At 36.6% G+C, this 23,965-nt stretch overlaps 1 protein-coding gene across 2 annotated transcripts in view; it reads left to right on the top strand.

Moving 5' to 3' along the window:
• The window catches only part of slc2a9l2 (solute carrier family 2 member 9, like 2), a 204,598-nt gene that overhangs the window by 25,457 nt on the left and 155,176 nt on the right, over nt 1-23,965 (top strand). For both annotated transcript variants that reach the window (XM_028446776.1, XM_028446777.1), the window contains one exon: nt 19,106-19,266. In XM_028446776.1, coding sequence (XP_028302577.1) covers nt 19,106-19,266 — 161 coding nt within the window. The remainder of the gene's footprint in view (nt 1-19,105; nt 19,267-23,965) is intronic.

Genomic DNA, 23,965 nt, shown 5'->3' with positions numbered 1-23,965 from the left:
AGCAGTCTCAGCAATTGGCATGTCTCCTGTGTCACTGCTGACTTGACCATTGAAGACTCAGAGACATCGAAGAATGTTTGGCATTCCTGACCACTTTTGATCCATCCTCTATGTTGACGTCGGCGATGTTTCTCAGTAGTACATAGTGAGTGTCTCTGAATGTTGTGTCAAGCTTTCCATTCTCCATACTGGCAACGTAAACTACGTCACCAACTTTGAAGTCATGCTCTCCGTTTTGTTCTATTCGACATTGTTCTCTTATACAGGTCTTCTTCTATGAAGTTTCTACCACTTCCTGTATCTATGACCATTTTCAGCCATTGTCCATTTACCTTAACTGTCTCAGTCTCTTCAGGATCTACAGCATAGATAAACTCATCTGAAGCTGAATCAGAGGCATCCTGTACTACTGCTCTCACTGGTTTACCTGCTTTTGTCTTTTCTTTCTCTTTATTCTTGTTTCACTTTATTTTGTGCTTTCTTTTTCTTCTTCGTTCATTATTGTCCTGTTTTCTGACAGAAAAGACATGTTGCTGTGTTGGCACCACATTCATCTGCTGTGTGAGTGTTCATTCCACATCTGTAACACTGAGCAACGCTGCTGGCTTGCTCGTGGCTGCCTTTTCCTCTTTGCGCCGTCCTGGCTCTCTGTCTGTAATCCACACGTGCACTCTACTTAGTGAAATGAACATGATTATCGCTCGCTCTGTGTCCAGCACTCTCCGTGAAAAGTTTAGATTCTGCCTGTGCTGCTTCATACGCTCTAGCAGTTGACAGTGCTTTGTCTAAACTCAGTCCATCTTTATTTATTTTATTTATTTATTCAGTTTATTTCCGACATGGTTACATTCACTTTTTTTTTTTTTTTTTACATTTTTTTTTCTTTTTTGTACATGTCGAAAAAGGAGACGAGAGAAGCAGTTTGCTTATCTGGGTCCCGTCCCCTGTTTTACCATCGCAAATTTACATGGGTTTACATGTCTCTCTGGTCAAACATTCTTGAGTTCTTCTGAACAGTTCTTTTTTTGTGTATTCTCATCTGTAGTCAGTGTTGTCCTCCTCCTCTATCTTTGTTCGTGTTGGCCTTGTTCCCTGCCAGACGTTGTTAGCATTCCTCCAGTTCAAGAATAGTTCCTCTTTCGAAGGTGTTTGGAAGGTTTTTCCCTTTTCATCCATAATGTCACCACTCGGGAATGTCTCTTTTGGACATACAAGTTTGCAGCTTGTTTTGTCTCTACATCAAGGGTAATCCAGCTGTTGTTAGTTCTATTGGCTGTGTTGTATTTTCCACTGTCTGATAACACATCACAAAAAAAAAAAAAAAAAAAAAAAAAGGGAAGAAACGAGGTTGGATGTAAAATTATCTGTGTTCAAATTAGGGGACGGATCTAGATAAGCATAATGCTTTTTTCCGTCGCCCTTTCCGGCATGAAAAAAGGACAAAAAAAAAAAAAAAAAAAAAAAAAAACAATGATGTGATTTTGCTCTGAATGTCAAATGAATTTCTGTGAATGCAACCATGTCGGAAATGAACTGAATAAATAAAAAAATAAATAAATGGGATCAGATCCAACTTGTATAAACACATTATTATATCCTACTTCACAAGCAAGGTAGTATTTTAATGTAATATATCTTAGTTCATAAGCGTGTTTCTAACAGCTGTTGTTAGTTTTATTGGCAGTGTTGTATTTTCCACTGTTAGATTTAACTTGTATAAACACATTATTATATCTTAGTTCATAAGCAAGGTAGTAATTTCATTGTATTATATCTTAGTTGATAAGCAAGGTAGTCATTTCATTGTACAGGAAAACGTGTTTCTAACTGCACATATGACAATAAACACTTTGAATTTAAATTCAATGTAATCCTTAATCACCCCACCACCTAGCAATTGAAATGAATAAATGACAGACCTTTTTTACTCTTGGTTTCCACATTTAATTCAGTCTCCGTAAAATAATCACAGTCTGAGTTTTGTTTCCAGTGTTTATATAGATCTGGGTCCATATCCATGATTACCATCAGTAATGTTGTTGTTTAGGTGGATCCTTCGTATTTTCCCAAATCGTCCATCGTTTTGATAAGAACTAGTTTTCCGTCCTCTTCTTCCAGTATATAAATCCTGCAGTTTTTTGACCACGTCTTCACAATCTTTCCTCCTTTTTTTATTTGGCGTGCCTTCCATGCGATGCTTGCATTTTGTTTCGTCAGGTTTTCATTGATGTACACCTTCGTTCCCTTCAGTTTATTTCCTTGCTTCAGTAGTTCTCCTTTGAATTTCATATTCTTGAAGGTTATTTTTACAGCTCTGTTATCATTTTTCTTTGGCAGGAGATGGCAGGAGTTGATGTTGTCAGGGTTCAGGACAATGTCCCTCGACTTCAGGTAGTCAATGACCTGTTGTTCAATCGATTTTGTTTCTTCGTCACTCGCGTAACTCCTGGGTTTTATCTTTAGGCCTGTGATGATGACATCTTTCTCTCTTTCCTTTTGTTCCAGCTGTTCAACCCTGGCGTTCAACAATTTTATCTCTTCAGCATTTCTTTCATTCTTTTCTTTCAGTACCTTTGCTTCGCTTTGTAAGTTTTCCAGTGAGTTTTCCAGCGTCTTTTCCAACGACTTTATCTCGGCAGATAGGTTTTGTAGACCCTCGCGTATCATCTCCTTGACCTCTTCCAAACCCGAATTGGGTTCTGAAGGGCCTCCCTGCGGTTTTTTCACCATTTTCCTTCAGTCTTGGGCCCAATTTTTCAGGATGTTCAGCTGTAGCCAGTTGTAGCCAGCTGTAGCCAAGGTCGTGTTATCGGAGCAAATGAAAACACGTCTGCTCTCTCCAAAGACCAGTTGTCAATTACCTGCAACAACTTGTCACGCAGCCTTTTCATGGCACATTTTTCTACTATTTGATGTCTTATCATGTCATTCTCCAGTGCGCCACAATCACATGATTTTGCCAGTTCTCTCAAGGCATTCACTAAAGTGTCGACAGTTTCATCTGGGCACTGAGTTCTTTGCCTAAACTTGTCTCTGCTGGACAACATTCATCCATGAAGTTAAATTTGTAACCAGAGCGGCAACATTTTAGCAGGATTGCTCTCCTAACTGAATCCTGTGCATTAATAGTTCCACTGGCAACTTTGAAAAAGCTGTAAGAGTCCTTCCACGGGTTATATTCCGTGAATAAATCAGATGCCTCGAGGTTCAGCGGAACCGACAGGGCCGGCTGAGGGTAGCTGGGTCCTGGTGCAGCGTGTGCAGCTCCTTGCTGCTGCCCGTCAGTCGACATAGATCTGCTGTTTCCGTCTCACTTTTCCTCTTGGACGTAAAATCCGAGTCATCCTCCTTGGTAAAACCGTCTCCTTGTCGCTAAATGTTGTGTTGTTTGAATAAACAGTCTTTTAGTTGAGTTTTATGTTTCTTTATTAACACTTCTGCTGTTCAGCAGCCATGTTTGTTTCCTTTCCTCTCTCTGTGCTCTCTGTATTCTCGCTCTAGCTCTCGCTGTTCTCGCGATATCACAGTATCAATTATACTACAATGTTCATGACTTTCTAATACATTTATTACTTTATATCTCATAATTATGACTTTCTTTCACATAATTATGACTATCTCATAATTATGACTTGCCCTGGTGATTAATATATTTTTTTGTTGGCAGAAACGGGCTTCAATAGAGTTTCTGCTTTGCTCATTGGCAAAGTAGAAAAAAAACCTAAAGAAACCCTTTGATAAAAAACAAGAGCAAAGCATAAAAAGTAATACAATATTTTTTTATTATTATTATTATTATTATTATTATTATTATTATTATTATTATTATTATTATTATTATTATTATTATTATTATTATGTGTATAAATGTGTGAATGGGTTTGGTCCAGAATACATCAGTGACATGTTAGTCAGGTATGAACCCAGCAGGTCTCTCAGATCTATGGACACAGGTCAGATAGTGGAGCCCAGAGCTCACAGTAAACATGGTGATGCTGCTTTTAGTTGTTATGCTGCAAATAAGTGGAACAAACTGCAGCAGAGCTGAAGTCAGCGTCACATGTGAACATTTTTAAATCAAAGTTAGAGGAACTTTTTTTCTCTACTGCATATGATTGAGAGAAAGATTTTTAGTCATGTTGTTGATGTAATGCTTTTGTTGATAATTTGAATTGATTTTACTGATGATTTTAAATGTTCTTATTGATTTTAAGCTGTTGAATGTTTTATCATGTAAAGCAGGGGTTCTCAACTGGTCTCACCTTGGGACCCACATTTTGCCACGTTCATTAAATCGCGACACAATTTTTTTTTAGAATTCAACCAACCAATATTTACTTTTTTAAAAACACACGTATAATCTTTTTTGAAACATACATCTATATATTTTCCTGCATGTCAAAAGAAAAGCTTCTTTCAAAATAAAAGACAAGTTAAACATGAACGACATTAAGTATTTATTTCTGACCAGCTGTCCGCGACCAACCCAGTACAGGTCCGCGACCCACCAGTTGAGAATCGCTGATGTAAAGCACATTGAGTTGCCTTGTGTATGAAATGCGCTATACAAATAAATTTGCCTTGCTTTGCCTATCTTTTCACAAATCCTGCCCCATACTCCTTTAACATTTTGAAGCAATAGGTAATAACATACATTTATAAACATTGTATTCAAGTAGTCAATTATTCACTATAACACTATTAATTAGATATAAATTCAGCTACAATTCACTGTGTTTTTATTTCTTCTCAGACAACTTTATTTCAGTATTAAAGTGTTTTATTTTCAGTAGCTTTAAAAACATCTAAAGTTTTATAGTGTGACTCTAGGCGTTATGATGCACAGAGAAATATCTAAAGTCCCAGTTTTTAACTTATAATGAGGAACGCCATCAGCTTTAACGAGTTAAACTCTGACAGACAGGAGAGGCTTATAAGATCACAGCAGGATTCCTCTTTTCAATTGCTTTTGCCTGAACAAGTTACGCAAAGAGGACACTTGAAGGCAATCTATGATAGATGAAGGACAAGGAGATGAAAAAGAAGGATGAAGAGCAGCTCTGACCTCTAAATATAACGAGGACTATAGTATAACCTGATCTCCAGCAGCTCCAGGAGCTCCAGGGTTATTCATGAGATGAGGTTTAACTGTGCGTCACATTATTCAACCCATGCACAACATATTACACGTGTTTACACCAGAAATAATAAATAGTTAGAACGCAGCAATCAGCAGAGCCTCATTAACACACTTTAACTGAGATCCCTTCATAAATTATTCAAACTCCACCAAACCTCAATTTATCCTCACGACTTTTATTAACCAACCTTTTAACTTTTAACTTCATTTCAACAACTTCCTACAGCCAATCAGAAGAGAGCATTGAACTGAGGTATGTATTAAATTAGATTAAACATGGGCAACCCGCGGACTGGGGGCCACATGCAGCCTCAACCTAATTACTTGTGTCCCCAAAAGTAAATATAACATGACTTTGAAAGAGCATTAAATATACATACTCAAAAACAACAGCAAAAATAACAATGATACAAAACACAGACAAAAGGATCACAAAAACTAACATAACTAGTATAACTGAGCATGGAAATAAATGGAATGTCTGCTTACTTGAGTTATTAGGTGTCATTTATTAAAGGTGTGCCATTAGTTATGTTGTAAATGTTTTTGTAATTGTGTTTTATTTTGTTTGTTGATTTTTTATTAGTAGTATTGATTTTATTTTGTTTTAATTTTCATTCTGCTGTTATTAATTTTTGTTAGCTTTTTGCTCCTTTTCTATTTATATTTCACTTTCCTGTCATGACAAATGTGTGGATGTTTGGGGAGTGGAGTTTATTCTGTAATTAAATAAATACAATATTAAAAAAACAGCAAAAATAGAAAATATAACATGCATAAAAAAAAAACAAAAAAAAAACAAAAAAAGAAGTGCAATATACTTATCTATACAGGAATCTTACACAAATATTTTCCTCTTGATATCTATTTATATCTGCACCATATTTTATTAGGTCAGGCTACTGGACTCAACACGCCCTCACTCCTTCTTCTTCTTGTTTACACTAGTTAAAATCACTCCTCTGATATTCTTGAACAGATCAGGCTGTAATTTGGTAGCTATAATTTATGGATGTGTACGCATCGACGCTCTGAGCCACATTTTTGATTTGGGGCCAGGGGGGCCTCAACGGGCCCCAAAAGAAAAGAAAAATGAAAGTCGATTTCTCATTTATTTGTGAGTCAATTACCCCGTACGTGTCATTAAGGCACCAGGGCCTCATTTTTCAAACGACTACTCCTCCGTTAGTTCTCGTTAGATCAAAATGCAGTTTAGTATAAATACTCTATGAATGACTATGATGAGAGGCTCAGATCCCTTTTTTGGAAATGGGGCCCAGGGGCCCACCCCCCATTTCTGGTCATTTCCAAATTTATGGGAACATAGTCGTGTGATATATTTTTTCAAACGTAATTCAACGTATATTATGATTATGCCTCGCACAATTCGATTAGGGGCATGAGGGGCACAGTGGCCTACCCCCCCTTTTTTTTTGGCAATTTCCATTAAAGTTGTTTTCTCATTTATTTGAGTCAAATATTGCAACAGTTGGTGGTAGCGACACATACCAATATATGAATGGACCCCATTACGTCATATGTGTCACTGGGGCGCTAGATTTTTCAAATGACTACTTCTCTGTTAATGCTCATTGAATCGGGCTGTAAATTAACATGGATATTCTATGAGTGGATGTCTAGAGCCTCTCTGAGACCTTTTTTTACACAGTGGAATCGAGTCATTTGACTGAATTCTCTGGAATGTGGTACGTGTTGTTCGGCGTGGAGACGTTCCGTGGGCCCGGCTGTAGTTAATCAGAACTTGTTTTAAATATTAATTACTTTATGTCAATGTCAACTTTATTAATATAGCACATATAAAAACAGCTACAACTGCCCAAAGTGCTGTACAACAAACAATATAAAATACAATGTAAAAACAGTCACAAAATATACAACATAAAACAATAATAATAAAATACATGGGATCTGCTGAACTTGTGTTGAAGGCCAAAGCAAAAAGATGGGTTTTCAACAATGACTTAAAAACATGAATGGACTGGGCCATTTTGACGTTCAGCGGAAGGCTGTTCCAGAGACTCGGAGCCGCTACAGCAAAAGCCCGGTCTCCTCTGGTTTTGGGTTTAGATTTTGGCACCACCAGAGTCATTTGATTGGAGGATCTCAGTGTTCGACCTGGATCACGAATCAACAAAAGCTCCGAAAGGTAGGATGGAGCCAACCCATTCAGACATTTAAAAACCATCAACAGTATCTTGAACTGAATCCTAAAACTGACTGGAAGCCAGTGCAGAGAGACCAACACAGGAGTTATGTACTCAGGTTTCCTCGTTCCCGTGAGCAAACGCGCCACTGCGTTTTGAACCAACTGCAGATGCTGGATGGAAGTTTGATCAAGCCCACAGTACAGAGAGTTACAATAATCTAAGCGACACGTAATAAAAGCATGAATGACATGCTCCAGGTGGGCGTGAGGCAAATAGGGTTTGATTTTGCTGCGCAAACGCAGCTGAAAAAAGCTATTTTTGACGACTGAACTTATTTGTCTGTCAAACTTAAATGAACTGCCCAAAACAACCCCAAGATTCCTAGCAGACTCGTGGCAATAGATACTCAAAGGGCCCAGAGCAGTGACATCACATGAGTTCCCAAATACAACAATTTCAGTTTTAGAGTCATTAAGCTTTCAGCAATTTTGAGCCATCCAGTCCTTTACTTCCTGTAAACAATCAAACAAAACTTGAGCATTGTCTGTGCCTGGCTTCAAAGGCAGATACATTTGCAGGTCGTCTGCAAAACAATTAAAGTCAATTTTATATTTTCTGAAAATTGACCCAATGGGCAGCATATACATTGAAAACAATAAGGGGCCCAAAATGGAGCCCTGCGGCACGCCACAGCTGAGTGGGGCAACTCCAGAAGCGTAAGGACCAAGGTGGACGACAAAAGATCGATTTTCAAGGTACGATCTAAACCAGCTTAAGGCAGTACCTTTAATGCCAACATGATTTTTGAGGCGTGAAAGCAATATTTCATGGTTGACAGTGTCAAATGCTGCCGTTAAATCTAAAAGTACCAAAACAGTAGAGCAGCCTGAATCAACAGTTAAAATAAGGTCATTAAAAACTCTTAAGAGTGCAGTCTCAGTGCTGTGACGTAACTTAAAGCCAGATTTGATTTTTTTTCAATACCATTTACATCCAGATAAGTTTGTATTTGAGCAAAAAACAATTTTTCCAAGATTTTTGATAAGAAAGGCAATTTAGAAATTGGCCTGTAGTTTTCCAGGACTTCAGAGTCCAGGTTTTGCTTCTTAAGCAGAGGCTGAACAACAGCATGTTTAAAGGAACTTGGAACGCAGCCTGATTTATAATCGCCAGCATATGAGGCCCAATCGCGCCCAAAGCATCTTTGAGCAGTTTAGGAGGGACAATTAGAAGCTCTTTAATTTATGCACAACAACGGACAGGTTGCTAAGGGACACAGGTTCAAAATGCTCAAAAGCCACAGAACACACAGAAGTAACACAGGGATCAACCACTTTGAAAGAAGAGGTTGAGTCCCTAATAGCAGTTATCTCGTCAACAAAAAATTTCAGAAAATTTTCACACAAAGTTTGAGAATGTACAGCATAGTTTGAGTCAGTAGGTTTCACAAGTCTATTTAAAACATTAAACAGAACTTATGATTTGTAGAAATCAAGTTTGACATGTACTCAGCTTTAGCACACTTCACAGCTTTCTGATAATTTGATAAACAGTCTCGCAAAATGCCCAAAGAAACGTGAAGCTTGTCCTTTTTCCACCTCCTCTCTGCGCGTCTAAATTCACGCCTAAGTGCACGAGTAGAGTCATTCAACCATCAGACTTAGATTTAACCATTTTCAAAGGAGCAATCAGGTCTAAAATGGAGGAGCATGTAGAATTAAACATGCTAGTGGCCTCTTCAACAGAACAAGGTGATAAGACCAGTGTGGGCACAAGATGAGTAAAAGCATTTGAGAATTTTTCTGCTATTCGACGGGCTCATGACGCGTCGCGGCGCACGGTTTAGCTGGAGCGCACGGAAGTGTTAGTGAAAACAAAACTGGCAAATGGTCCGATATCTGCGTACTACAAAGATGATCAAATACTCGCTGCTGTTTATTACCCTGCTATATGAGCCAACGCTATGAAATTTCGTTCTTACCTACACTGTAAAATTCAAGTTTGAATGACAATGAAGAACGTCTAAGTCTAAACCTTTTGTTTTTTCCTGTGTTAATGCTCTCCACTTTGTGAATAAAACCTACCGTAATCAACATTCATTTTGTCTAAACTATTCTACAAAGGTCTTTTTTCTTACCCCAGTGATAGTTCTGCTGCTGTCTGTTTTTTCAGAGGCAGCTGAAGTCACTGTTTGCTTCCTTTTCATGGTTTTAAAGCAGCAGGAAGACGGATTATTAACGTCATGTGCTGACTCCACCCCACTGCTGCTGGGATTCATCCCCGACTCGTGCTGTTTTTACAGAACACACAGTAAACAAACCATCGAACATCTTCCAACCTTCACTGCACACTTTGTAGCTCTGTCAAAACAAAAGGCAAAATGATCCATCTCTTACTGTACGAACATCTCTGTGAAACCGTGAACCCCCCCCTTAGCTGTGTGGCCCCTAAATATATAAAAATACATCAAAAATGTCTCCACACCTGAACTAATCAAAGCTGAGCAGGAAAATACACCAAACATGAGAGATGAGCTTTCTTTCCAATCACAGCCATTAATAATAGCAGAAAGAAACAATTGTTCTTCACTGGACTTATTATTATTGATCAGTATTGGTAAGTTTTCAGCAGAAAATCCCATTTATCCACTTAAATACCTTTAGGGAAAACGCTATTTTCTCATCCTCGGTTCAGTTTCTAATTACCTTTGCAATGTATTATGTCCATCCTTCAAACCGAGGACGTGGGAATAGAGGGATTACTGTGGGAAATGAACCGTACTCATTGACAGTTTCTACGTGCAGCTCATAAATGAGACACAGAAGCAGCGGAAATCAACATCATATCATGATTAATAAGGTGTATGTGCTCAGAGAAAAGAAATGAATCATATATTACTAGCACAGAATAATAATGATACTGAACGATAATAAAACTGATCTTTGACAGCAGGGATTGAAAACAGTTATTACAGAAAACATTTATTACAGGCCAGGCTGAGACGGACCTGTTGTGAACAATTAGAGTCAATGCAAAAATCTCATTTTTAACTTATGGAGCCAATACATAATTTTTTCATGCTGTCTAGTATATTTGAATATTTGTGTTAGTAACAGATTTATTTATTTATTTACAGCTGTTTGAAATCTGCCTTTAAACTGTTCTGTTTTTCAACCTTGGGGTCATAACCCCATGAGGGGTCGTCTGGAATTTAAATGGAGTCGTCTGAAATGTCTAGTAATTAATACAATTATGAATCAAATAATAATATACACTGTATATATATTTCATTTTTTAGAATTATTGTTTTTCAACTTGGAACATAATGCACATTTTTGAACCACTGTATTCTATACTCTCACTTTCTCAAAAATAGATCTACTTGAATTAAAATGCAGTATAAAGAAAACAAGAAAGAGAAAAAATAAGAAAATAATTAATAAATAAATAAAACACGATGAAAATATATGAGCTATACTAATAAAAATTATATATTTTTTTTATTACAGTGTAACAAACTTGATTAAAAATCATTTTTAGAAAAAAAAAAGTCTTTAGACTCTCTATAAATTTGTGATATAAAAAGGGGGTCACGATCCAAAAAAGGTTGGGAACCACTGCTTTAAACGCTAACAGCTGCTGTCTTACACACAGGTGACTGACTTAGTCAGTTAGTAAAGCTACATGTGACATTTCCATGTGATTAATCAGCTCATGCAGTGACATAGAACACATTAGAAAGCTAGAAGGCCTAATTTAACCTAAAATTGCCAGGGCCCGACTATTACTGTACAACAGCTATAATTTACCATTTATTCAGTATTAAATAGTTAATTAAATCACTTTCTTTAGTATTGATAGGATTGCATTTGTTCCAATCTCTTTCCATTTTCAGATGATGGACTGTTGGTGAAGCTTGGGATAAGTTTTGCATAATTTATCCCTGTGTGGAGCATTCTTTGCTCTTTATAAAACTGATATGTCACAACAACAACAAGCGCTGTTCAAAAGTGTAATATCACTCAAGTCAGGGTGAGAGTTGACTGCTTAGTCTGCAGAGGAGTTCTACAGGACACTTTGTTGTACTGGATCTTTTTTTTTTTAAAGGGCTGAATACTTTTACATTTTCCTTTAATTTCCCACTAATATGTACAGTAGCTTGTTGTGTTGGCGTTGGGCAGCCCGACAGGATTTGCTAATGCCCGTATGTTTTTTGGTGTCATTTTGTGTGTTTTTGTACATTTCTGTTGTCGTTTTGTGTATTTTTTGTATAAATCTTGTTTAGTTTTTTGTTTTATTTGACTTATTTAGTAATTTTTTATTATAAATACCTTATGTGTGCGTGTGAGAGACTCGCTACCTGTCCTCCTGGTTGCTGTGTGTCACTCTCCATCTCCTCTGTGGGTTTTCTGTCACACACGCGCCTCAGCCGTGCGCATGCACTCACTCCGTCACAGGTTGTTGAAATCATAGACAGTAAAAAAGATTGACAGGACAAGCTCCTCCAAAAGTGAAGCTTTTATATTTCATAAATGTAGTTATATACATTCACACCAAACGCGACCGCAGCACTGCAGTAGCTTCCATCGCCCCTGATGAGTCGCTTGCACATAGTGGTGCTTTTTGGCCACTTCATCGCGATCACCAGGGAGCAATGTGTGTGTGTGTGTGTGTGTGTGTGTTAAGCTGGTGACAGGGTAGATAGAAAGAGAGAGGGTTGATCACTTCTTTTCCTTCTTGCTCCACTTTTACAGTTTAATTGATCAACTTATGGAGTTATTAAAGGATGAATTCACTCAGAATGTGTTATGATCAGTAGTTACTGTGGTTTCCAAGAAGTTAACCGCTTTAACTTTGCCCCAAATAATTGAGGAAGTTGTACACCCCCCGCTGCAGCCGTCTGCACTGAAGCGGGAGGGAGCAGGGTGGGGCTGCAGCCTCCGCTCTAAGGACGAGGGATTCGTCGCTTTAAGTCGCTTAAAAAGTTCAGATTTTTCAACTTTGAGGAACGAGGTCAAATTACACGTCACTTCGCTTTATGTGAGATAACTTGAGGTTGCGTCATTTACATTGATTTTAATGTAATCTAGTTGCTTCAGTTGCTTCAGTCACTTCTGTCGCGTTTGGTGTGAACGCACCTTTAGAGCCTGAGAACTTCATTTTTAATTGAATTGATTGGTGTTGTTTTATTTAAGAAATACTGTAATTGCACATTTTGACAAACCTTATATTTTATACAGATGCCTTTGTGGAAAATAAATCAAGATGTTGTCTCTTCCTTTTTAATTTTATACATGAGATGTTGAACCGTCGCAAGATTTATTACCAACAATAAACATGGGCGTTGAAATGAACTTTTACTTTGAGTACTATTTAATTGAGCTACTTTTTACTTGTACCTGAGTATTTTATGTATTTGTACTTGTACTTGAGTACAATTTCAGTCAAGTCTACATGAGTAGATACAGTATATCAGTATTCTTTATACCTCTGATCAACATTTAGTTTAAAACACGTAGCCAATGTTATTTTACTTTAAATAAACAATTTAAAACAATGCATAATTTTTCTATCTATCAAACAAAAATACCCCCGTGTTTGTTTTCCGACGGTAAAGGAAAGTAATGACGAAGGCGTTTTTTAAACATTGGGTGTAATTGAGTTTTGGTGGCTGCCTATCGCTGCACATTAAACAGATGGTTGGAACAAATCATACGTCTCTGAATGACTCATTATATTTTCTTTCCAGCTCTGCTGATTTTTGTTTGGTTTTTGTATCATAGACTAATTGCTTTTGTCGTCTGTGCCAGGATGCTCTCCACCGCCTTCATTTATTCAAACACTTCTGCTCACTTTCTGTAACAGGAGAGTTTTCTTTTTTAGTCACTTCCTCATTATTTGTGATGTCTAAAAATATATCAAATGAAGCAGCTCGCCAAGGCCACCAGTCAGGGGTGCAGCAGCAATTTTAAAAGTGAGGCTGTTCTCAAAGACAGGGGTTCTCAAACTTGGGGTCAGGACCCCATTTGGGGTCGCGAGACACTGAGAGGGGGTCTTTAAGAAACTAAGAATATTTTTTAGTTTAGTTTATTGCTGTATTTTTGCTACATTACTCCTATTTCTGCCACTTTTCATATCAAATTCCAATGCCTTTTCTGCACTTTTTTTATCCACTTTCAAGACATTTTCAGCACTTATAAAGCCTTTCCACCAAATTGTCCCTCCAAATGTCGCATATGTTGACCCATTATTCCATTATTGTCACTTTTAACCCCTTTTCACCATATTTCATTAAAATTATTAAACAAAGTATTACTACTTTTAGGTTAATATTGACACTTTGAACACTTTTTTTTTTTTTCGGCACTTTTATGTTGGTTTTTGGCCACTTTAATTTTAACCAATTTCTGTGGTTTTTAAAATCCCATTTCACCACCTTTTCCACTATATTTAGTTACTTTTAACTCATTTTATTTCTGATTAAAGGATTTCCATCTTCAAGATGACTATAATAATAATAAACGTTCCTGGATAACAGTGGATATTATTCAGATGAATAAATAAATGTGGTTATCACAGATTCATAGAACAATGGACCATCATTACACTGACTTTATGGATGGACCCCAAAAATCTCTCCCCTTTATTCCCCCTTATAGATGGTCCTGTCTTTGTTGAGAACCACTGTTCTGTTTATTAAATTAATTTATTAAAACCATGATAAAGATGTTATTAGGTCTGTCATACTCAACATGTGGCTCTTCATGTCTTCATTTTAAGTATTATTCCCCCCGGAAACCTTAAAAGGGGGAAACTTTTGAACCCCTTTTTACCTTTTTCTTTGGCCATTTTGCAACTTCCTTTGTCTTTTTGTCCCTTTTTTGTTTTTTCAGACTTGAGCAACCTTTTGCCAATAAATATTCCTGGTTTCCCTCTCCAGGTCCTGGACCAGGTCTCCTCACACAATAGGACTGTTTAGGATTTATTTCATCAGTTTTCTGGTCCTGCTCATGTTTTCATTCAGTCTGTGGATGTTTTTGCTCGTAAAAAGCTGTTCACGTTTATGTTCTGTTTAACGGTGTTATGGTCCTAATAGTATCCAGATAAACTAGTGACTGACTATAGACTGTGAGGAACAATAGATGTTAGAACTTCTACCATTTGACACTTTTTCAAAAACAATTACAGCTTTTTTGAGGGCAGTAAAATATTTATTTTGCTCGTTATAAATACCGCTAACAGCAGCCGTCAACACACAGGGAAGTTGATCACAAGAAACAAGGAACACCAGTAGATTCATTACACCACTTCTGGTTCCACATATCATGAGCATCTTTTACATAACGTTCATTTTTTGGTTTTGATTTATTTATGTATTAATAACGTTTGAATTCACCACTAATGTGATTTATGTGTTGCTTCTTTTTATGTCCGAACCAGGAGCAAAAGTTCTCCCAGTCACCAGATTATCTGGATACTATTTGGACCGTAATACTCTTTGGTAAAGTTGGCAGATATTCACAGACTCATACCTGTCAAGTATCCCGTTTTAGCTGGGAAACTCCCGTATTTTACCCCTCTTTCCAGCCATCTTAGCATATTAGTATTTTCCCGTAAATATCCCGTATTTTAATGTAGTAATAATTAAAAGATGCCTTACTAAACTGAACGCCGTCACTAGCCTCGTGAGAACTGCCACCTGAAATGGCCTGAGTGGCAGTTCTCGCTAGATTAGTGCTGACAGCGGCAACAAACCAGGAAACAACTCAGAACAGAGATGATGAAAGAATGAAGAGGTTCTGGTGAAAAAAACAAAGAACTGGTGTAAATACGTTGTAAAATGTAACAGAGAGTTTATCTTCATAAAGAGCATCAGGATGTGACACAGTTACACGTTCTGTTAGATTAATAACTGAGATTTTAACGTCTACCACAGCGGAAGGAACCATTAGTGAATACCAGAGAACCACATGAGTGAGCATGAGAAATTCTAATATATAATGAAAATAAAATGTTAAAGTCTAATTTAAAGACAAGCAACGTGAAATTAACAGTAAATATGCAACGTGTTGACTTGTATATAAACTGTAAGTATATTAAATAAACATATGCGCTTCATATACACATTTAAGTTTTTATTTAGGCTGTTTTATAATTTAGGAATTAGGGCTGGGCGATATATCGAGTTTTCTATTTTGGTGATATATATATATATATATATATATATATATATATATATATATATATATATATATATATATATATATATATATACACTAGTTTTAGGAGTCGCTGCTTTTACTCCTCAGAACAACATGTACAGCTCAGTGAGCTGATTAATAAGTGACACATATTGATCAGCTGTTTGTTAATAAATGTCCCTGTGTAGCATTTTGCATCAGCAAATTTAACCCAGAATTGTCTTTCTGGTCAGACTTTATTTGATAGTAGGAATGTTCACAGCATTTCACTGTTAATAAAGGTCGACCCAGCAGATTCTAATCACATAATTGTATCCAGTAGGTGGTTGACAAGTGGCTATTTTAGATTTCTTGTACACCTGTCTTAAAATATAAGGGATACTGGAGCTTGGTTGGGCGGGTGGGACGGCTCGTAGTGGGTGCCAGAAAATTTCCCTTATTTTCAAATCCAAAACTTGACAGGTATGTTCAGACTTCCAGCATCAATAATTCTTTAACAAAACGTCATCGACACACAAATTATACCTCTGCCATCAGTGTGAGGTGGACAACATGATATAAAATCATTTTTATCAAACGCAGCAGAACGAAAGTCTGTCTGTGTGGCAAGATTAAAACATGAAGCTCTTTTCATAGTTTCTCCATAAATATCCAAATATCACACATACAGAACCAGATTTCATTTTAAAACACCACTTATCTGGTTTTTGTTTTTTCTGTATTTCTGTTTTGATTTTAAATCAGAAAAACTAAATAACCACACTGTTTATTTGTTATTTTGATTTGGTTTTAAAACGGAACAACCAAAGAACGAAAGGTACATGGATTCAGCAAAACAAAAGAGCTGATGATGGATTTCTGTAGGAAGTCTCCACATTTCACTCCTGTGACAGGATGAGACTCATTAAACTGATTAGGAGAGTGATCTCTGTCCTGGACCATCCACTGGACTCTATAGAGGAGGATGTTAGCCATCATGGACCACACCTGTCATCTCTGTATCAGACTGTGGAGGGTCTGAGCAGCTCTTTCAGCAGCAGACTCATACAGCCACAGGTCTACCACAGGTCATTCCTCCCATCTGTCATAAGAATGAACAACACTAGCATAGCCTGAAGTGTTTTGTTTTTGTTTTGTTTTTTTATCTGTAAATATTAATGTTCCGCCACAGCCGTGTGCAACATTACTCATTCTCATTGTAAAACCCCACTTACTGCTTATACATTTATATTTCTGTACTGTTCTCTTTTTTATTATTTTTTTTTTATTTATTCAGTTTATTTCCGACATGGTTACTTTCACTTTTATTTACATTTTTTTTTTGTACATGCCGAAAAAGGAGACGAGAGAAGCAGTTTGCTTATCTAGGTCCCGTCCCCTGTTTTGTACACCAAAAATTTACATCAAAGCTTGTCTCTCTGGTCAAACATTCTTAGGTTGTTCTGAACAGTCCTTTTTGTGTAGGATTTATTCTCATCTGTAGTCAGTGTTGTCTTTTTTTTTATTCCTCCTCCTCTCCATCGTTGTTCGTATTGGCCTTGTTTCCTGCCAGACGTTGTTTGCATTCCTCCAGTTGAAGAAAAGTTCATCTTCTTTCAAAGTTGTTTGAGAGGTTTTTCCCTTTCCATCCATGACGTCACCACTCGGGAATGTCTCTTTTGGACACACAAGTTTGCAGCTTGTTTTGTCTCTACATCAAGGTTATTCCAGCTGTTAGTTCTATTGGCAGTGTTGTATTTTCTACTGTTAGATTTAACCCTTTCTTGTATAAACACATTACTATGTCTTAGTTCATAAGCAAGGTAGTAATGTAATCCTTAATCACCCCACCACCTAGCAATTGAAATGAATAAATGACAGACCTTTTTTACTCTTGGTTTCCACATTGATATCAGTGTCAGTGAAATAATCACAGTCTGAGTTTTGTTTCCAGTGTTTATATAGATTTGGGTCCATGTCCGTGATTACCATCAGTAATGTTGTTGTTTAGGTGGATCCTTCGTATTTTCCCAAGTCTTCCATCTTTTTGATGAAGATTGGTTTTCCGTTCTCTTCTCCCAGTGGTGTGATATAAATCCTGCAGTTTCTCGTCCACGTCTCAAGAATCTTTCCTCCTTTTTTTATTTGGTGTGCCTTCCATGCGATGCTTGCGTTTCGTTTTGTCAAGTTTTCATTAATAAATACCTTCGTTTCCTTCAGTTTTTTGCCTCGCTTCAGTAGTTCTCCTTTAAATTTCACATTCGTGAAGGTGATTTTTACAGCTCTGTTATCATTTCTTGACCAATATCTATTATTAATTTTATTCTTATTATGTATTTTATTTTTGCAATAATTTTTCCTTTTTGTATTTGTATTTAACTTTCTTGTTTGCTTTCTCTTTGTGTCTTTGGCTGCTGTAATTTCCCCACTGTGGCATAAAATATAGGATAATCTAATCTAATCTAATCTAATCTAATCTAATCTAATCTAATCTAATCTAATCTAATCTAATCTAATCGACACTTGTTTACTTTTTTCCTACATTTTGCCCATTTTCACTATTGTTCACCACATTTAAGCTAACCCTTTTGCCATTACATATAATTTGTTTCCTCTTTTTTAGTCATTTTTTTGCCACTCTTGAGTGTTTTTCATCCATTTTAATCGCTTTTCACTCTTTTCTAGTCAAGTTTTGGACCTTTTTTTTTTACACTTTACTCATCACTGTTAACTCTTCGTTTACCTTCTCGAAGCGGCGGTTTCGTCACATGGCTGGCTGTGATTGACTTGATCACCATTTAGTCAATTGAACAATACGTTCTCAACAAAAAAAGTAAAAAGTGAGGGGGGTGAATTTTTGTTTTTATGAAAGTGTGGGTGTTGCATCCCCCACCTGCCACCACTGGTGACACAACTGAAAAAAGAAACTGATTCACTTCATATCCAACATGACATTTAAAATGACTTTATCTTGTTCAGCATTTCCGTTTCACTGTAAATCTTACACTTTTTGATGACTGATGACCTCCATTAGCACAGCATTAGTGAGAGCATACACAGGTAATAACACAGTGGTTATTTTATTTCTCATTCTTACATTGTTTGTTACAACTTGTTGATCTTGGACTACTTCATTTATTCATTTATTTATCTATTATATTCAGTTTGAGTGGGAAAATTTGAGTTGCTGTAAAAATGAACATAAACACCTGTTTTAATGAACAGGATTGTTGTTTCCCTTTGTTTTATTTTGTCGCTTTCTTTCTTTCTTGAGTGGATTAGTTTAGGTCAAACGTGGACAAAGGCTTTGTGTGTTTTGTCTGTAATTTTGTGAGTTTTTATTTTGTATTTTTTTGTATTATTGTTGGTTTTGGAGTCATTTTATTGTATATTTGTTATTGTTTTTTGTGCTTTTGAAGTTGTTTTGTCTATTGTTGTCACCGAGTGTATTTTTCTGTAATTTTGTATGTTTTTTTAAAGTCATTTTGTGGGTTTGCTTCAGAACATTGCAGAACATTTCTCAGTGTACTGGGATGTTCTGTACTAAGTGCTGTTTTTTCATCTAATTAATAAATCAAGGACCGTGTGTGTGTGTGTGTGTCTTCGTTCTCCTACAGTACATTAAAGCCTTCTACAATGAGACGTGGATGGAGAGATACGGAGAGCCAGTTCCAGCTCAGACTGCCACCCTCCTCTGGTCCTTCACTGTGTCCATTTTTGCAATTGGAGGACTTCTAGGCGCTCTGTGTGTGTCTGCAGTAATCAGAGTACTGGGAAGGTGAGTGGACACTCACACACACACATCCTCTCAACACACACACGCGTCATCACGTTCATATACAGCGAGTCGTCAATAGACGACTAAAGGATTTTACACTGTTTTTAGAACTGTGGCCTAAAATCTTTGAAATGTTCTGATAGAAGATCTATGCCTATCTATCTATAAAAGCAAGGAATCTCTGTCTGTCTGTCAATATCTCTGTGAATCAGGCTCAGGTTGACCTGAGACTTTCAACATGGCTGCTGCTTGGTTCAAAGGTGTGCAGCGTCAGATTTGTTTGGACTGCAATGATACCGTTCATAAATTATTTCATAAAATTGTTCACCGGGAGCGGATTGAACCTTTGCAGCCTGTGGGCGCCCATGGCGTCCCGGCCAGCAGAGCGCTAACACTCCGCTGCGGCTTTACTTTTAACTTGCTTTGAGTGTATAGTATGTGTGTGTGTGTGTGTGTTTAATTCAGAGTTTAATTTGCAGTAGAAATTAAGTTTTTACAAGGTCATTTTAAAGAGGATTTAACTTTTATTCTGAATTAAATAGGAATTAATGTTCCCATGTAATCCATGAAAAAGCTACTTAATCTCCCACTTTTCTATAGCAACACATACTTCCTACGGGCACTGCACTAGTATTATATAATTGATGTTTAAAATGGGACTACTTTACAGTTTTAGAGCCTGTGTTCCTCCATGTTGAAATCACATGACTGATGACTGCCTGTAAACATCCCATTGTTTTCTATTGGAGTGAAACATTCAAACTGATTTTTACATCATTTAATAGATTTTTCAGTCAAAATGACAACTTGTGCTGCTTTTGGTTGATCTGTAAAACAATTACCCACACTCACAAATGCAGTTTTATTGTTGAGGATGCTCACATATATAATCATTAGGGATGTATACGATCCGATAGACTCACAATATCGATACTTTACCATATTTTGGGAAAGCAAAAAAGACAAAAAATGCAGTTGGAATAATTACCACTTTTTTTTTTTTACTTTAACTCTTGACATAACAAAACATGCATCTTGAGACGTTTTAATATCACACGTACCTTTTTATCTTTTTGCATGATACATCGTCCCACTTTTACTAATTACCATGTTTCGCACATTGCCTATGGAACAGTGTTGGTAATGTTTTGGTCATTGGATTGTAAAGGGTATAAAAAAAACAAAAAAATTAATTGATTTTCATTTGTATATTCCAAAATTAGAATTGCAATTCAAGGCATTTTTCTTTGTTAGGGTCAAGAAGGGATAGAAAAAAAAAAACAAAAAAAAAACTGTTAGACTGTTCACATCACTAATGATTAGTCACATATATGTATTGGTTCCTGGGTGATAAAAATTATATATATATCTTTTTCACTATGTTCATTGGCCCATAACTGCATGTGGTAATGTAAGAAAAATCTGATCTCTGTTTTAATTCATAGTATAAAAGTTACTCTTTCTTGGGATATAAGACAATTTTTCTTTATGCAACTTCTTTTTTTTATTTTGGACCCAACCTTTGGTTTATTTCACCACTTACAAATAGTGAAAATCCTTTACATGAGGTCCTTGTAGTTTGGCTATGTGTCCTATAATCATTTATTAATGATCAATAAGAAAAAACACCCACAAAATGTAAAACATGAGAAATTAGTTCATAATAAATATTTTGTTTTAAAAAAATCTACTGAGACTGTTGGTTTAATTACATCATTACAAGTTACTTTTTAAAGGAGTAATCAATAGTCTGATTACTGTTGTGTAATGTGTGTTGTTTCATAACACTTAGAGATGACATAACTCCAGGCCTAAAGGCACACGCTGGGTTTGACTAAAGAAGATAAACATCTCCACATTCCCACCTGCTGCCTGAGTGTGTGCTCCTCCATGTTCTCCTCTTTTATCCCCTGTCTCTCCCGCCAAGTGCCATTTCAATCCAGAGTGAGCAGACGGTTTAGTTAGTTACTGACATCAATGGCCATCTTTAGAGATTGCTGTCCTTTAAATTACACAAACATGAACATTGAAGAACAGTCATGTGGAGACAGGGGAGGGGGAATAAAGGGGAGAGATTTTTGGGGTCCATTCATAAAGTCAGTAAAATGATGGTCTGTTGTTCTATGAATCTGTGATAATCACATTTATTTATTCATCTGAATAATATCCACTGTTATCCAGGAACGTTTATTATTATTATTATAGTCATCTTAAAGATGGAAATCCTTGTTTTAATCACAAATAAATTGGGTTCAAAGTGACCAAATATGGTGGAAAAGTGAAATGGGATTTTATAAACCACAGAAATTGGTTTAAATAATGTAGGGAATATTAATTTAAACAAGCAAAATATGTCCATTAAATATCATCAATCTGCTGAAATTGGCAGAAATAAACAATTTAAAAGTGACAATAATGGGTCAACATATGTGACATTAGGTGGACAAGTGGTGGAAAGGGTTTATAAGTGTTGAACATGTCTTGGAAGTGGAAAAAATGAGCATAAAAGGCATTGGAATGTGATATAGAAGTGGCAGGAAGTTTAATATTATTTGGGCCATAGTATATAGTCATTTTAAAGATGTAAACCCTTGTTTAATCAGAAATAAAATGGGTTAAAAGTGACCAAAAATGGTGGAAAGGGTGGAGAAACAGGGTTTTACAAACCACAAATGGGTCAATATATGTGACATTAGGTGGAAAAGTGGTGGAAAAGGTTTGAAGGCATTGAAATTTGATGTAGAAGTGTCAGAAATGGGAGTAATGTAACAAAAATACATTAAAAGGAGAAAAATATGGCAAGAAAAAGTGATATAGTATAAAGTGGTATAGTTGCAGAAAAAGGAGTAAAAATAAGCAAAAATGGGCTCAAATTGTTCATGAAGGCATCTGGCGACCCCCTCCCAGTGTCTTGTGAACCCAAATGGGGTCTTGACCCCAAGGTGGAGAACACCTGCTGTAGACGGATCCATAGAAGTGTTTTTTTTTTCAACTTCATTCTTACTGTGATTTCTTGTGTTTTCCCCAAAAACTCTGACAAAGTGACTTCCCAACACATTTCTGATGTTTTCACTGAAAGTTGTGTTAAAGCAATGGATGATGTTTTACACAGAAAGATGTGATTCTGACTGAAATTGAATGTCTGGCGGAGAATGGGGAATACTGAAAACAATTTAGAACAAAATAGAGTAAAGTTAATCACTGTCCTCCTCGTCTGGAGAAGAAACACAAGACATCTCAGATATAATGAAGTAGAAACACTTCTAAGCATCTGTCTACAGGACTCCACAATACAATGCATCAAACTTTTCCGACAATGTCAATTGACAAGAATGTGTCATTATGTGCCACTTTAGGTGGAAAAGTAGTTTAAAGGGTTTATAAGTGTTGAAAATGTCTTGAAAGTGCAGAAAAGTCTTTGGGATTTGATGGAGAAGTGTCAGGAATGGGAATAATGTCGCAAAAATGTATTAAAAGGAGCAAAAATATGGAAAGAAAAGGTGAAATATGGCAAGTTTGGTGTAGTTGCAGAAAAAGGGTAAAAATTGGCAAAAATGGGCTCAAATTATATATATATATATATATATATATATATATATATATATATATATATAAATAAAAGGAAAGCCCCTGCTTTAAACTACCAACATTGTTGTGCAGGAAACAAACTAAAACACATCACACAAAAAAGGACAAAAAAAAAAAAAAAAAAAAAAAAAAAGGGAAGAAACGAGGTTGGATGTAAAATTATCTGTGTTCAAATTAGGGGACGGATCTGGATAAGCATAATGCTTTTTTCCGTCGCCCTTTCCGGCATGAAAAAGGACAAAAAAAAGGACAAAAAAAAAAAAAAACAATGATGTGATTTTGCTCTGAATGTCAAATGAATTTCTGTGAATGCAACCATGTCGGAAATGAACTGAATAAATAAATAAAAATAAATAAATAAATATTGTGATTTTTGTTGCGATTGGGTGATTTTTTATTAGATGCATAAAACAAAATGTCAAAGGCACAACTGAAAAACGTGACGTGAGGAGTAAAGCTGAGTATTGTTCTGCCCTCCATGTGAGATCCAATCCAGCAGCTCCACTGATGAGTTCTACTGGAATGAACTCATCTTTGTTCATCACTTGTATTGAATAAAGAGCTTCAGGGGTTCTTCACGCTCCAGGGGAAGGACAAGGGTCATCCCTGAAATAAAGTGCTCTAATGAGAAGGCGTCACAGTTGGAGCACGACGCTCATCACTCACTGTCACCTCGTCTCTGAAAGTCACTCGTTAGTTCTGCTGCACAGCAAAGCAGAAACACTGCGGTTTGAGTTTTTGTTCACTCAGTGTTTGACACAAACTGATGCATGCTAACGCTAAAAGACAACACGTATTGGTGCTAACGCCGCTGGCCATGTCTACCACTCTGTCTATTTCTGATTGAGTGACCAGACAGACTCTAGGGCTGCACTTGAATCCAGAAACACCTGCAGCAAAGAAATGTAGCTGAAAATAAGCACTGTGACTAGGGATGTAACGATTAATCGTAAGGCAGTTAAAAATCGATTCATAGGTATCACGGTTGATATCGATTTTCTGAAAAATGAATCGCAGTACTTTTTTTAACCAGTATCCACAAGCAAAACTGCATGGGCGGAGTCTGCTAATACTTTCTTTCTGGCCGCCTTCTACTCTTAAATATGTTAAT

The sequence above is a fragment of the Gouania willdenowi genome, chromosome 5 (assembly GCF_900634775.1).
Source record: "Gouania willdenowi chromosome 5, fGouWil2.1, whole genome shotgun sequence".
NCBI lineage: Eukaryota > Metazoa > Chordata > Actinopteri > Blenniiformes > Gobiesocidae > Gouania > Gouania willdenowi.
This window is presented reverse-complemented; position numbering and strand designations above follow the sequence as displayed.